The sequence below is a fragment of the Cynocephalus volans genome, chromosome 1 (genome assembly GCF_027409185.1).
Source record: "Cynocephalus volans isolate mCynVol1 chromosome 1, mCynVol1.pri, whole genome shotgun sequence".
Taxonomy (NCBI): Eukaryota; Metazoa; Chordata; class Mammalia; order Dermoptera; family Cynocephalidae; genus Cynocephalus; species Cynocephalus volans.
In genome coordinates, this window is record NC_084460.1 from 297,804,638 (window position 1) to 297,817,957 (window position 13,320).

Here is a 13,320-nt window from a genome sequence, read left to right on the forward strand (position 1 = left end):
TGGTGCTCTAATGGGGCAATTAGCATATTCATCGTCACAAAAATGTGCCATTTCTTTGTGATGAGAACATTTGAGCTCTTCTCTTCATTTGGAATTTTCTCTGCACATTTTAGTCCAAGGTGGTATCATTCCTTTAAAGACTTGTGGGTGTCCTTTGTTAAATTATGACCCATGCAATCAGACAGAAGCCACTGCACAGATCTTTACCGAATCCACAGATCTTCCCTAAGTGGAAGGGTCTGTGAGGCACTGTCTTGAATCTTCCTAAGTTCGGGCTGCCACACTCTGGATGGGATCCTTACTTTGCCACAGCTCCTGGCAGCCTCTGGATTTGATCAGGGTTCTGAGGCCAATTCTCACTCTGAGAGTTTGCTGCTGGTGGAAGCTGTGACTGAGAAACCATTTTATGATCAGCCCAGTGAGGTTTTGAGTGGGAAATATCTTCTCTAATACTGCTTGAAAACCCTCTTGAGTATTTAGCAGAGCCAGGAGCACTGTCGGCCCTCAGCGTGGAGAGTTCGCAGCTGGCACATGGACTCACGGGGCACCTTGTCACACTGCACCCCAGCGGGCAGCAGCCTTGCTGCTTGTTCTCCGAATGCAAGACTCGCCTCTCTCCAGCCTCAGGTCATGTTTTCCTCACTGTCCTCGCAGCCTCCACTATGGGCTCTAGTCCCTGCCAGCCTCTGCCAAATGCTCAGTTCCAGAGCCAGTGCCATGTGTTTCCTTTTTTGTCACAGCGGTACACGATGCTGATTCTGTTCTTCTCATCTTGCTGTGTAAGAATATACCCCAAATCTCAGTGGTATGAGAAACAGTCATTTTATTATTACTCATAATGTTGTGCTTGAGGACTGTGGATGTAGCCCAGCTGCCTTGTCTGTCAGAGCTCCCCAGAGTGGAAGCTGCCAGGCTGGCTAAGGGTTTAAACCCAGTGTAGATAGTGCCACTTCCATTGTGCTCTGGTGAAAGTTGAGTCTCAGGCAGCCCAGAGTCCGTGTGGGAGGGTTTACCTACGCAGTGGCACCCATGCCGTGCAGCGTGGCTCACTGGGGGCCACCTTTTGGGAACAGTTCCCACGCTCGCTGTGCAAGCGGGGCAGGTGACATAACCTCTCTACGCCTGTGTCCTCGTCTGCAAAATGAGGATGATCTTAACCACCATCCGGTTGTTGTGAGCTTTTAGTGGGTTAATAATTGTAAGGCACTTAGAGCAGTACCTGGCTCAGAGTGACCCCCAAATTGTTTTGAAATAAAAAGATTTTAAATAAACTCTTAAGCTCCATGATAGTCAAATAAAGTCTCAACTGTAATTGATGTCTGCACTGTGATAGCTGGTTGGCAAGAGACAATCTTAAGCAGAGATTGTTTCTACATGTACAAAAGTGGCATCTGACAGGTAGACAGAGTATGCGTTTTGACATTCTGCCATGCGGTGTTGCTCTGGGTTACAGGGAATCAGAGAGACTTAGAATCACGAGGACCAGAGGCCCATCAGCACGTCACTGATGGGACCTGCCCTCGTGAGTGTCCCCGGCAGAGAGCCTTCCAGCCTCTGTCATTTTCTGGCTAGTAGGATTGTGTCTTCGTGTCCTCTAAAAGTTTAAAATGGACCATGTTTAGGGTTTTCTGTTTTCTTGGTGCTCACGGTAGAGAAGTGAGTAAGTTTGGGCTGGCAGAAGCGTGGGAGCTGCTGGCTTTGGGGCTCACCTTGATGTTGGGGGAAGAGTAGAGGCTATACCATCCAAGTCTGTCCTAAAGGGGGCAGTGGGCTCACTTGGGCTCACTCTCTTCCCCAGCTGGTTTCCGTTTAGCTGCTGTACATTGGGGGCTGCTGAGTGTGTTCAGAGGATGTCCCACGGTGGCATAGTAACTGGAACCTCAGCTTGGCTTCTGTCGCCACTTGACAAGACATCTCCCAGGGGCTTCCTGCTCACAGTGTTCTCTCTCAAAGTGAGGTCGTGCAGAGAGTCCCCACCTGCTTAGTGCAGCTCTGGAGCTAAGAACCAGCCATAGCCCAGTGGGGGGCAGCAGGTGCAGGCTCTTTACTGGGAAGAACATTCTGGCAGCTCTAGCTGTCACGACCCATGGGCTCCTTGTCACAGGGGTGCTCCATCAGGGACTGGGTACCTCTGGGTTGGGATCATGTAAAACTATTTTTGTAGCAGGTACAGGGCTGAATGGTTTAACTTCTGGGATCTCTTTAGATTTTGAAATCCTATGATTCTCACTTGGTAGAAACACAGTGCTCAGAATTAATTTAAGCAAAGAAAGAAAGAACAGGCAAACGTGTTTTTAGTCCACGGAAGCTGTTTCCCAAGCCCCCTCATTTGTAGTCCAGTTGATCCCCGATTAGAAAAGCTCATATCGCCGCCTTCTGCTGCCTTAGCCACGCACCTCAGCTCATCACAGAGCTCCTGTCTAATCATGCTCTGGAGAAAAAACTTCTTAAAATTCTCTATAGAGAGATAATATATACTTTCGTAGTTTCTTCTAGAGTTTTGGCTAAGCTTTAAAAGAAAAATGTTTGTATGTATAAATGCAGAAGTAGACCCTGTGACGTCAGAGATCTGTGGACATTAAATCCAAGGAGTCTTGGACTTTCCTGGGATTGGGGCCCTTCAAGGTGTGCAGGTCTGTGGTTGGCCATTGTCTGCCTAATAAGGTGGAGCTTCCAAGCGGCCCAGCTGTGGGGAAGCCAGTGTCTTTGTCCACTCCCCCTTGTCTTCAATGTTGGGAGATGTTGATATCAACCCAGAAGCACACTTTTGACCTGAGCTCCTGGGGTTACCTGGTGATACAGGAAGAAGGTTGCTGAACTTGCAGCAGCTTCTCAGACTTGGCTACCCTCACCCCTTCCCAAGCACCAGAGGCTGTGCTGCAGTTGCTTTCCATCACTCTGCGTGCTTCCTCCTAAGCAGGGCACTTGACTGCACTTTGCCAGGCTCCCAGAGACCTGAGCCAGCCTCCTAACAGCAGGTGGGCCTGGGTAGGACATAGGTGTGTTGCCAGATGCCTTACACCTGCTTCCACCCATGCAGGCCAGGGCTGGACTCACTCCAGGTGCAGGGCTCTGCCTTCATCTCTTCTGGAAATTTCAAGAGCACCTGCAAACGTGAATATGAAAGGGAAGGAACTGAAGTCTAGAACACATTACAAAGACAGCATCACTCCCTGCACCAGGACAGTGTGTGTGTGCGCACATGTTTATGGATCAAGGCAGACGGGATGAATTTAGGTAAAAATTGGTACTAAAATACCCACTTACCAGAGAAAACATCAGTGTTGTAGCCCCAAGCATCTATCAGATGAAAGCAGACTTCAGGAGCAACTATTCCCAGATGTGGGCAAAAAGGGGAACTAGAACTTGCTGAAGGATGAGTCATTGAAGAAGAGCCCAAAGGCCAGAGACTTGAGTCCTGGGATCAGGGCTACTGAAGGAGGGACCCACGACACTCCCTCCCCTCCAGCTGCCCTCGTGCTGAGGCGGAGGTCACCCTTTGTAATCGAGGTCACTTTTCAACCTCATTGTTTCTTGACCTTGTCCTGCTGTATTTATGAACTAGAAGGCAACTCACCGAATTTGTTTTTAGTTTTCAGAATTCCTGGTAGCAACAGCAGTCACAATAGAAATAGCTGCTATTTTCATTGCTTGCGATGAACAAGCATTTTTTGCCCATGAGATATCAGTCTAAAAGCCCAGTGAGGTGTGGGTGTCGCCGTAATGCCCTCTGCCGAGTGGCCTGCTCCCAGGTGGAACAGCCTCCCCAAGGCAGTGTGACATTTGCTGGGGCTAAGCTGCAGCGCAGCTCTGTTGGGCCCTCAAACCTGTGCTTCCGAGGCTCAGACAGGCTTTTTAAAAAATGACAGCAGCGTGCTTCTTGTGTGGAACACCTGTGGTGTGGAGGCCGCAGTTGCCGCATGTGGTACCTGGCATGTTCCCTGGGGCTCCCCTTGCAGCGTGTGGCCCAGGATTGAGGTATCGTGCCCTCCTGAGCTGTCCTGAAGTGTGTCGTCTCATGGTTCCCATCATCTGTGCTTATGGGGCTCCAGGAGACCAACACGTGGAGCAGACCGTGTACTTTCATGGTGGTTGTGGACAGATAAGCAGACACATCTTACTGCCCAGCAGTATGTGCAGTCATTGTATGGCTTTTGGATTATCCTGACTAATCAGACAAAAATAATCTTCTAAAGTAGATTTTAATTGCACTTTTAATCGGGACTTCTACATTTGTATTCAATTGGTAAATTTCTTTTTATTTCGTTTTAAAAACTCAGTACATTATTGTGTGTATATTTTACAGGGATTCATTTAACGAGAATTAGGTTTTACTATATTCTGGAACAAATGTTTATTTCCTCAAAAAATAGTTTTTAAATGTCAGACCTATGACCAATATCTCATCACCATAATTAAATCATGTGTTTCCAGGGCGAGGGTCTCACAGATAATTTTCTCATCCGTGATAGAGGCATAGAATGCTTTCTCTAAATTTCCTTCATTACATGTGTCCTCCTTATTTGAAATAATATTTTTTCTGTCGTTCTCTTAAAGTCAATATGTTCTTTATCTGTCACTTCATGCAATTTTAGATATATTTAGACATTTTAATTTATTTTTTAAAAAGAATGAACTAAACCTGTTAAAAGATTACATCGTATTTTAATAAATCTCAGAAAGATTTTGCTAACCCTTCGATAGCAGATTCTTCAAAATGAGATTCTGATTCTGTTTCGGGTGAGCAGATCATAACACTTTCCTTAAACGTTAAACTTTGTGTGATCATTTTTTCTCCTTAAGCTTCATCCTCTGTCCGGTGGCTCCTCCCAGGCCCCGCCTCCGTCCCCTCTCAGGTCTGGCTGGCATCCCTGCCTGGGCCACCATCACCTCCAGTGTTGCATGGCTGAGGCTGGAGTCTTCATTTCTCTCTCCTCACCTCCCTGCCGGGTCGCCAACTCCTGTGTATTCCCTAGCTTGGTCAGTGACACCCCTGGACCACTACAACAAAAGCCTGGGGTCATGCACACTGCCTCTGCCCACTCATCTCTCTGGCCCTCCGAATCATACCAAGCACCTGGTCCCCATTTTACCTCCTAAATATTTCTCATATCTGCCTCTTCCTTCCCATCTTTCCTACCTGTCTCTTGCCCCCAGGCACATCCTTAAGTCATATCTATTGTATACCAGTCTTTCCCGAATAGGAGCAATTTAGAGCCCCTTTAAAGGAACAAAAATCTCATGCCCCTCCCCCATCACTGACTTAAATTTTCCTGATAATAGTATACGATTAGGTACAAGTATAAAACTAAGTTTTAGCTTCCTGTTTTTATAGCTCACAAATAAATATAAAACCAAAAATAAGAATTAAGTACAACTGACAATATTTTTAAAAGAAGAAAATTTAAATTAGCAGCAGCATTAGTTTACTGTGAGAGATGATGGGGTTCTGCTGAAACAAAATTACTGCTGTGGCACGAAGCTGGCGCTGACTGCGGCGGCACAGGCTCCTCCGGGTTCAGCTTCCCTCGCTTTCCTGCTTTCATACTGAAGAATCATTCGGATTTGTACAACATGCAGGGCTATCATCTGGGGCTCTAATCGGTCAAAAGGGAATTATTTACATATCACATCTCCTTTTGTGCTTTCCTAGTTGGTGCCACTTGTGACCATATGAGGTCATAAATGCCAACTCTGGTAATGAAGCCCAGTGGCAGTTCTTGAATTACTTTTTAGATGGTCATTAAAATTAAAACTTAAAATTTTGAAAAGTCTGCTAGAGAAGGTATGGTTCCTAAGAAAATGTCAAGTTTCCAGTGATTCTCAAACTCAAGCGTCTGCTCAGATCACCTGGGGACCTTGTTCATTTCAGGGCTGCGCTGCATGTGTGATGGAGCCCTCCTCCGAAGGGAGCCGGACGTGGCTGCTGCTGGATCCTAAGGCCCTTCGGAGGGGTGCCCCAACCAACACCTAACCTACGACTCTTGGCCAGAGGTCTCAATCATGCAGCCCTGTGCAGCTGGCTTGCGTAGGTTTGGTTTATATAACACATGTAAAAAATATATAATCTGTGCCAATATTTCAATATAAGGATCCATCACGTACAAGTCCAGTGTTTCTCCTTCTCTTAAATGATCAGAAAATGTGGCAACGTGGGGCCAGCTTGCCCTGCAGGGTCACTGTGTTGCACAACCCCAGGGACCCAACCATGGCAGCACGTGGCCCTGTCGTGTTCTCACCAAGCAGGTCTGGCCTTCTCCAGTTTTCGCCAGTCCTGGTCACCCCATTCCTGGAACTTGTTAGTAGGGTTGAGATTTGCTTCCAGAATCCTCAGCATGTTCTCCCTTTCCTCTCAGACTCTCAGCATTCATGGCATTCCCTGGCTGCTCTTGGATTTAGCAAACAGAAATCCCTTCCTCTGGAGCCATGCAGTATATTTTAAGGAATATATTTGAATTTTTCATCTTAGAGTGATGCTCTCCTGTACTCTTGGTCCAGGTTTGCATTATATTTCAGTGGGTATTTGGGAGCAAGAGATGTGAGCTCCCCAGGCAGTCCTGAACTACAACCTCTGCTCATTCATGTACCTTGGCTGAGTCAGAATTTCCTGGGAGTTGGAGAACATCCTCTGTAAACTGTGGAGTGCTGTGTGAATGTAAAATGTGAGCCATTTGCCCTCACTTCTGGATTCTCACTTCCCTCTCGGGAGGGGACTCAGGTTATAGAGGTACCTGCAGGAGGGATCCTGAGCGACCTTCCTCTTGGGGTTTGTACTTTGGAAGGAGGCGCTAGTGGCTCCAGACTGAAGGTGTTGGGTCAGGCAGTGGCGGGTCCCACCTGGGGAGGAGGTCCATGCCCATAAGTAGGAAGTGAAGAATTTGGTGCCCAGTGCGGTGGCAGGAATGAAGAGGACAGAATGGCTGCCACTTCCCATCAGTTAACAAGTTACTTTACCTCTGTGGCTCAGGGTCTTTGAGGGAGCCAGAACTTCCAGAACTTTAGAGTGAACATGACCGAGCTCAGCGAGGCATGAATGCGGGTGGTGCTCCGGCACCTGCCCTGGCCCGGCCGCAGCTGTGAGGTGGTGACCAGGGTGGCCGGGTGGCTCACCGTCTCCTCAGCAGTCTTGTGATGGGGGGGTAGAGGAGGCGATAGTAAACCCCGCTGGGGCTGAGGCTGCAAGGGGCTGCTAGGATCCAGGGTGTTCTGCAGGCCCGCTGGCTTTGGCAGCATTTGGATAGTACGTGTAATGTGAGATTATGCTCCAAGGAGAGCCATTGAATTTATTTTAAATTGTCAAGATTTGGACTGTCCTTCACCAAGACATTGTTTTCCTAGCATCAAAATAAATCAGCCTAATTTAGTTTCCCCCAAAGCTATGAAGTCATCCCTTAACATGCCTCCTGATTAGACTGTTTCCCCCTTTTCCCTTAGAAAAGAAGTGTATATGAAAAGTGTATAAAAAAAATAAATATGAGTGTAGGATTTGCTCCTAGAAGTACCCATAGGCCAGCCGGAGGAGCTGTGCCCGCCCGTCTGCACGGAGCCCCAGGGGTGTGTGCTGTGGCTGGTGCGTGTCTGAGCGGGAAGGGACAAAGCTTTCTGAAGCCAGAGCAGCCCTAATCTACCAGTGACATGACAGTGACCCCCAGCCCCTGGTATTGTTGGAATTCCATCTGAAATGATTGATGGAAAAATGTGAACCCACAGGAGAACTTTTGTGAGGTTTTGTAATGCTAAGTTTAAAAATCGTAGGAATCCCAAGAGGAGGAGGGGTAGATTAGATGATTTCAAGCAATTGCTTGTTTATTATTGCATCATTAGAAGTGACTGTCCCCCTCTCACCAATTCCTACCATGCAAGGAAGCTCTTGTTGCCTTCGTATGCAACTTAGTAACATTTTCCTCAGAGGTTTATACATTGGTTTAGATTCCAAGAAATCAAGGTATGCTGCGTTTTGGCACATTCTCTTTAATAAGAACTGGCAAAGAAACTATCTTGCATAGATTCTCTTGTGAGTTCTTTCAGACTTTGAAGTATTTTTCCCCAGCAACAATGTTTAATGGGGGTCAGAACCCTAAGCTGGCTCATAATCCATTGTATTTGTGAAACTTGGTTATGATTTGCATAAATAAAAAAGTGTTGTCACAACAGTGGTAATTAACTGGAATTTGAACTCAGTTATATTGCATAAAAGTTCTGAATTTTTCTCATATTGTGATTCTTGAGGGATAGCAGAATTAGGTGGTCAGTGGAGACCAGTAAAAATTACAGAGCAGTCTCATGGGTGCCTCTGCCTTTTCAAGGGGTCTGATTATACTTCAGAGCTTGCAGCTTTCCTTCCACCTCAGTCCAGGTGAATTAACTAGCGTTAGGCCTATGCGTTCCCAATCATCATATGATCATGTAAGTTTATAAATGGACTGCAAGAGAAAGAGCAAGTAGAGAAACTCCTCCATGTTCCTTATTTTATGTGGACAGGAGATAGAAGATGGCAGTAGGGAGGAGGACAAAGAATCCTTATGTGACAGCTTAAGGTGAAATGGACTGAGCTAGGATGGTGTGAAGCCCTGGGCTGGGAAAGACAGAGCTGAGGGTCAAAGTCGTGCTTTGTTAGCCCAGGAGAGCCTGTAAACGAGGTGGCGGGCTTGCTGGGAATTGGTAGTTAAAGCAAGAATAAATTCTCATCAGCCGTTTAAGAAAGACTGGATTAAACATGGCTTCAAAGTGTATTGGTTTCAAATTCTGAATGGTTTTCAAGAAGCCCTAATGTGATTTCATTTAAAATGGATTAAAGTACATTATACACAATTCTTCTATGAATTACTGTTAATAAAGTGTGTAAAAGGAATTTCCATTGTAATAAATTTAAAATCTCAAATGAAACAAACTGTAAAATAAAATATACTTATTTATATCATAAGGTGATGATAGTGTTATTTTTAGAAAAGGAAATTTAGGTTTCCTTCTTTAAAACATTCTACCTTTAGACATTTCCTGTGTACTTATAACTTAGTTATTTGAAAGGTATGAGTTAGCACATAATGATATTTTGTATTGTACTCCTGTCTGTTGAACTAATGGCACATTTTTAGTGTTCACCAGTATCACAAAGTTAAGTTACACACACACATATGTTGTATATAAAAGGGAGGAGAAAACCAAATTAACAATTTCAAAGTAATTTCTGTTTTAAGGTGGCAAAGATATAAGGAAAGTTTAAAAATGTAAAACTTAACTATGTACCTACTTTTTCCTTTTTATTTACACAAGACTTTATATTTGGCTCTTTTTTCCTTGTAGGGCATGCTGTTGAAGCGAAGTGGCAAATCACTGAATAAAGAGTGGAAAAAGAAATACGTCACCCTGTGTGACAATGGCGTGCTGACCTATCATCCAAGTTTACATGTGAGTATGGCTCCTGTGGAGCAATTAGCAGGTGCAGGCCTCAGCTGAACACGGGGCAGCTGCAGGCGGGCCTGACAGTGGTCCAGCCTCTTGTCTCTCAAGTTAAAGTAGTACCTGGTCTCCTGCTCAGTCATGAGATAAATAATACTGTCCTTCACACTCTGTTTCACCGTATGTCTTTCTCTGTCTTCCCCTCCCTGACAGTCAATCCGTGTCTTTCTAATTCTACAGAGAATTACACTAAAAGGCACAGATGAAGTAAAATTTTAAATGAGAGTAAAAAGACAGGAGCAAGTAGTGAAAGAAAAAGGAGAAAAGAATGCATCTACCTCAAAATCTAGAGTGGAGGAAATAATTACATTTGAACCAGGGATTCAGCTCTGAACAACTGAGAACAAAAACAGGAGGTCAGGTGCAATTCGTGACTCAGTTTCGGTTGTCAGATAAGAACACGTGCCAGTTCACAAGGCAAGAGAAACTCTCTATTGTTAACAAAATTTGTTATATTGGTGGTTTATATAAGATAGATCAAAAAACAGAATTAATTTTGTTCCTGGGAAAACGCAGATATTCTACCCACAGTTAGTTCTTTCGGCAAGCCTTGATAAAATTTAAAGTTGGGGTATTGATCATAATTCTGTAGCAGTACATCTCATGACTCTCACTTGATGTAGAGAAATGTGTAGGTTAGAATATAGAGTGTTCGTTGGTCATTCAGTTATATCACTGTGTCAAGCTATTACTTTTTAAAATTTTGAATGGCTTTTTAAAAGTTGCACAGCTGTTGACAAGAAGTTAGAAATAAGCATGTTGAGGAAAATCGCTCCCCAAACACCACCTCAATAACACGGCTGTTAACATCTGAATGCGTACTCCCAGCCGTCCCTGTATGTATGCACTTTTTCCTTGCACAGTATGTGGGCACCTTGAGTACACTGCCTGCAGCCCGCTGCCCTCACTAATGATAGATCCTACAGTCTCTCCACGTCCGCAGATGTACTTGTACCCCGCCGTTTGTAATGGTTAAATAATATTCCTTTGTACAAATGTGCCCTAATTAATTCAACAGTATCTCAAAAACAGACATTCCACAGATCAATTTACTTTGATTTTTTCCACTGTTATAAGTAACTTTAAATCAGTGTCTCTCCATTCATGTCTCTGTGCTTCTGTCAGTTCCCCCAGGATAAATTCCTAGTAATCAGCTTCCTGAGTTGGAGTATTTGTGCATTTATGGCTTTTGGTATATGTTGTCAAACGCCAAATTGCATTGGTTTATCTCCTCTGGTTGTGTACACGGAGAGGAAGAAGACAACTTTTTCCTTCCATTCTCAGGAACATTTACCTTTTTGAAAATAATGTATATTTTTTCCAATATGATAGGTAACCAATGGTATCCTTGTTGTTTAATTTTCTTGCTGTTGTGACTTGCCCCTTCCCCTCTTGTCTTACACCTTTCAGAACCATGTTCAAAAAACAGGTGTTTCATTAGGCATCTCTGTCTTGTTTGTGATGTGAATGGGAATGCCTGCATGCTTCACTATTAAGTAGACTTTTGTGGTATTTATATCTATCGAGACTTTTGCAAAAATCTGTATTTATCAATCAATCAATCGATAGAGTTTATTTTGGGAATAGAGTCAGGTTGGTTTGCCAGGTGGCCTCCAAATCAGAGAGTATCAGGCCCAGGAGGCCCTCTTGTAACCTGGCTCACGCCTCCTCTAGGACTGTCCTGTCCACGTCTCTGGTTCTGCAGCCCCCTCCACACCCAGCTTCCATCCATCAGAACACCATAGCAGTTCTGGATCTTCACTGGTCGCTGTCCCCAAAGCTGTTCCTCCAGCAGGAGTGGCTTAGTTCTTTCTAAGACCCTGTCAGGAAGAGCAAAGGTCTAATTATTGACCCAATTGCTTTATGTAACTTAAAGACAGACGTGTAACCAAAATATCCTCCTTGCTAAGACTCACTGACCAGTAAAAAGTGAGATCTGATTAATGATACATTTCAAATCACTATGTACTCACTGCCACACCCAGGCTTGCCCAAAAGACATTTGCAAAGATGGTAGCAACAGAAGATTCCTGTAGGAGGGCTAATGCCTGCTTACTTTTTATCCCAACTCCTTGATTATATAATGACATTCAGTTCCTCATACATTCTCGTATATGGAAGCTTTTGCTTGTGATGTCCCTTGGTGTCTGCCAGTTCTTTTTCTTTCCCCCCACAAGTATTTGTAAATATTGTTGGATTACAGAATAGGGGCACAATGGGACTTTGTTACATAATTATATGGCAAACAAGAGCCAATGTCATTTTCAAATGTAGTGCAATTAATGCCAGTCTTCTGGGACCTGAAATTCTTGATGCAGGTATGTCGTTCCCTGAGAGAGTGGCTTAATCCAGGAGTGGATTTGAATAACTAAAGTCTGGAGAGATGGCATGACCTTCAGTGTACTCCTTCATTCATTTTATTTTCAAGTTTTGGATAAAAGTTTGGAGGAGCAGTGGAGTCCAGGTGCATTTTCCGACAGGTACCTGGACTGGATCTGTTCTGTTCTAATTTGTTGGGGACTGCAGATCCACAAGAGCTGAGTTAGTCTGGCATTTTCCGTTCTGAATGGGAAGTATTTAAGGGGACACTGACTTTCCCTAATAAGAAATTTGCGAGTGTGCCGATGTGTTGGTAGTTCAAGTCCCAAAATTCTACACCATGGAGAATTTCCCAGTTATTTTAGTCTGGAAAATTTCAAAAGGTGATAGAACTAAATGGTCTCAGTTACACACCGATCACACTGCAGCACCCGCTTCATAGGTTTTCTCCAAGATATGTTATGGCAGGAAGACCACTAAGATGACTGCATGAGTCAGTGGCCACTGATGACAATTGCACAGGTGGTTAAATATTGGGGAAATCTACCAAAATTAGCGGCTTTGGAGTTTCAGAGTATTGTTAGTCATAACCCTATTACTGGCCATGTTGTGGGGTTGGGCTGCTCCTCACTTGCCCTGGTAACACCGTGTTACCTGACCACTGAAAGCTGCTGCCATTTCTGTTCTCTGAGATTAGGGCCTATATTTAGCCTCTGTAGACATATATCAAGTCATTAAAGGTGGACATTAACCTGTCAGTGGACCAGAATAACTTGCTCTCTTATACTGCAGGAAAATGTTATGTGGTCAGCAAGAACACTGTTCCTATCCACCTTTTCTCTCAAAGGCAGATTGGGGTCCAGGTTCCATAGAAGCTCCTGGAGAAAGGGTCTGCAATGACCTCATATAGCAAAGCTTACAGACCATTCCTTCACGGAGCCAGTGTAATTGACCAGGCTGAGCTATCTGATATTTTAGAATAGAGTTTTCTACAACGATGTAGGTGTTTATCGATAATGGGATAACTTGCCAGCTCCTGGTATATACCAGTAACTTAAGAAGCTTAGGTAATTACTTTACCCAAAATGAAACTAGCATGCTTTGGGGGTTGGGGGGGATTCTGATAAGCGAATACCTCTATTCTGGGGTGGGGGTGGGGTTGGAGTTGAGAACCTCAGGCTTGAGGATGCACCAAACTGGGACCAGGGAGGGTGTGCAGCAGCCCTGTCCCAACCAGCGTGCGTGTGCTGCTGCGTGGCTCTCTGCATGTCTGCACAGACATGTACGTCCTGTCCACATGTGTGCTGCTCATAGTCCTCTGTCAGTGGCCACCACACACTTGGTTGTCATGTTAAACTTGGGGCACCAGGGGGAGGGTCTTGCACATGAGGAAGATTGGAGCAAGTGAAGAACTGAGTAAGTTTATATGCAAACATGCCAGCATAGTGAGGCCCCTAATAGTTTATTACAATCTCTTCTATGACAAATTCAGTCTCAGAATGATTTGTCTGTCCTTCAGAATCAGACCCAGCAAGTGGAGGC

General features: G+C 44.7%; 1 protein-coding gene across 11 annotated transcripts in view; it reads left to right on the plus strand.

The window, feature by feature from the left end:
- The window catches only part of AGAP1 (ArfGAP with GTPase domain, ankyrin repeat and PH domain 1), a 571,061-nt gene that overhangs the window by 343,078 nt on the left and 214,663 nt on the right, over window positions 1-13,320 (plus strand). For all 11 annotated transcript variants that reach the window (XM_063088245.1, XM_063088260.1, XM_063088272.1 and 8 more), the window contains one exon: window positions 9,304-9,408. In XM_063088245.1, the coding sequence (XP_062944315.1) occupies window positions 9,304-9,408 (105 nt within the window). The remainder of the gene's footprint in view (window positions 1-9,303; window positions 9,409-13,320) is intronic.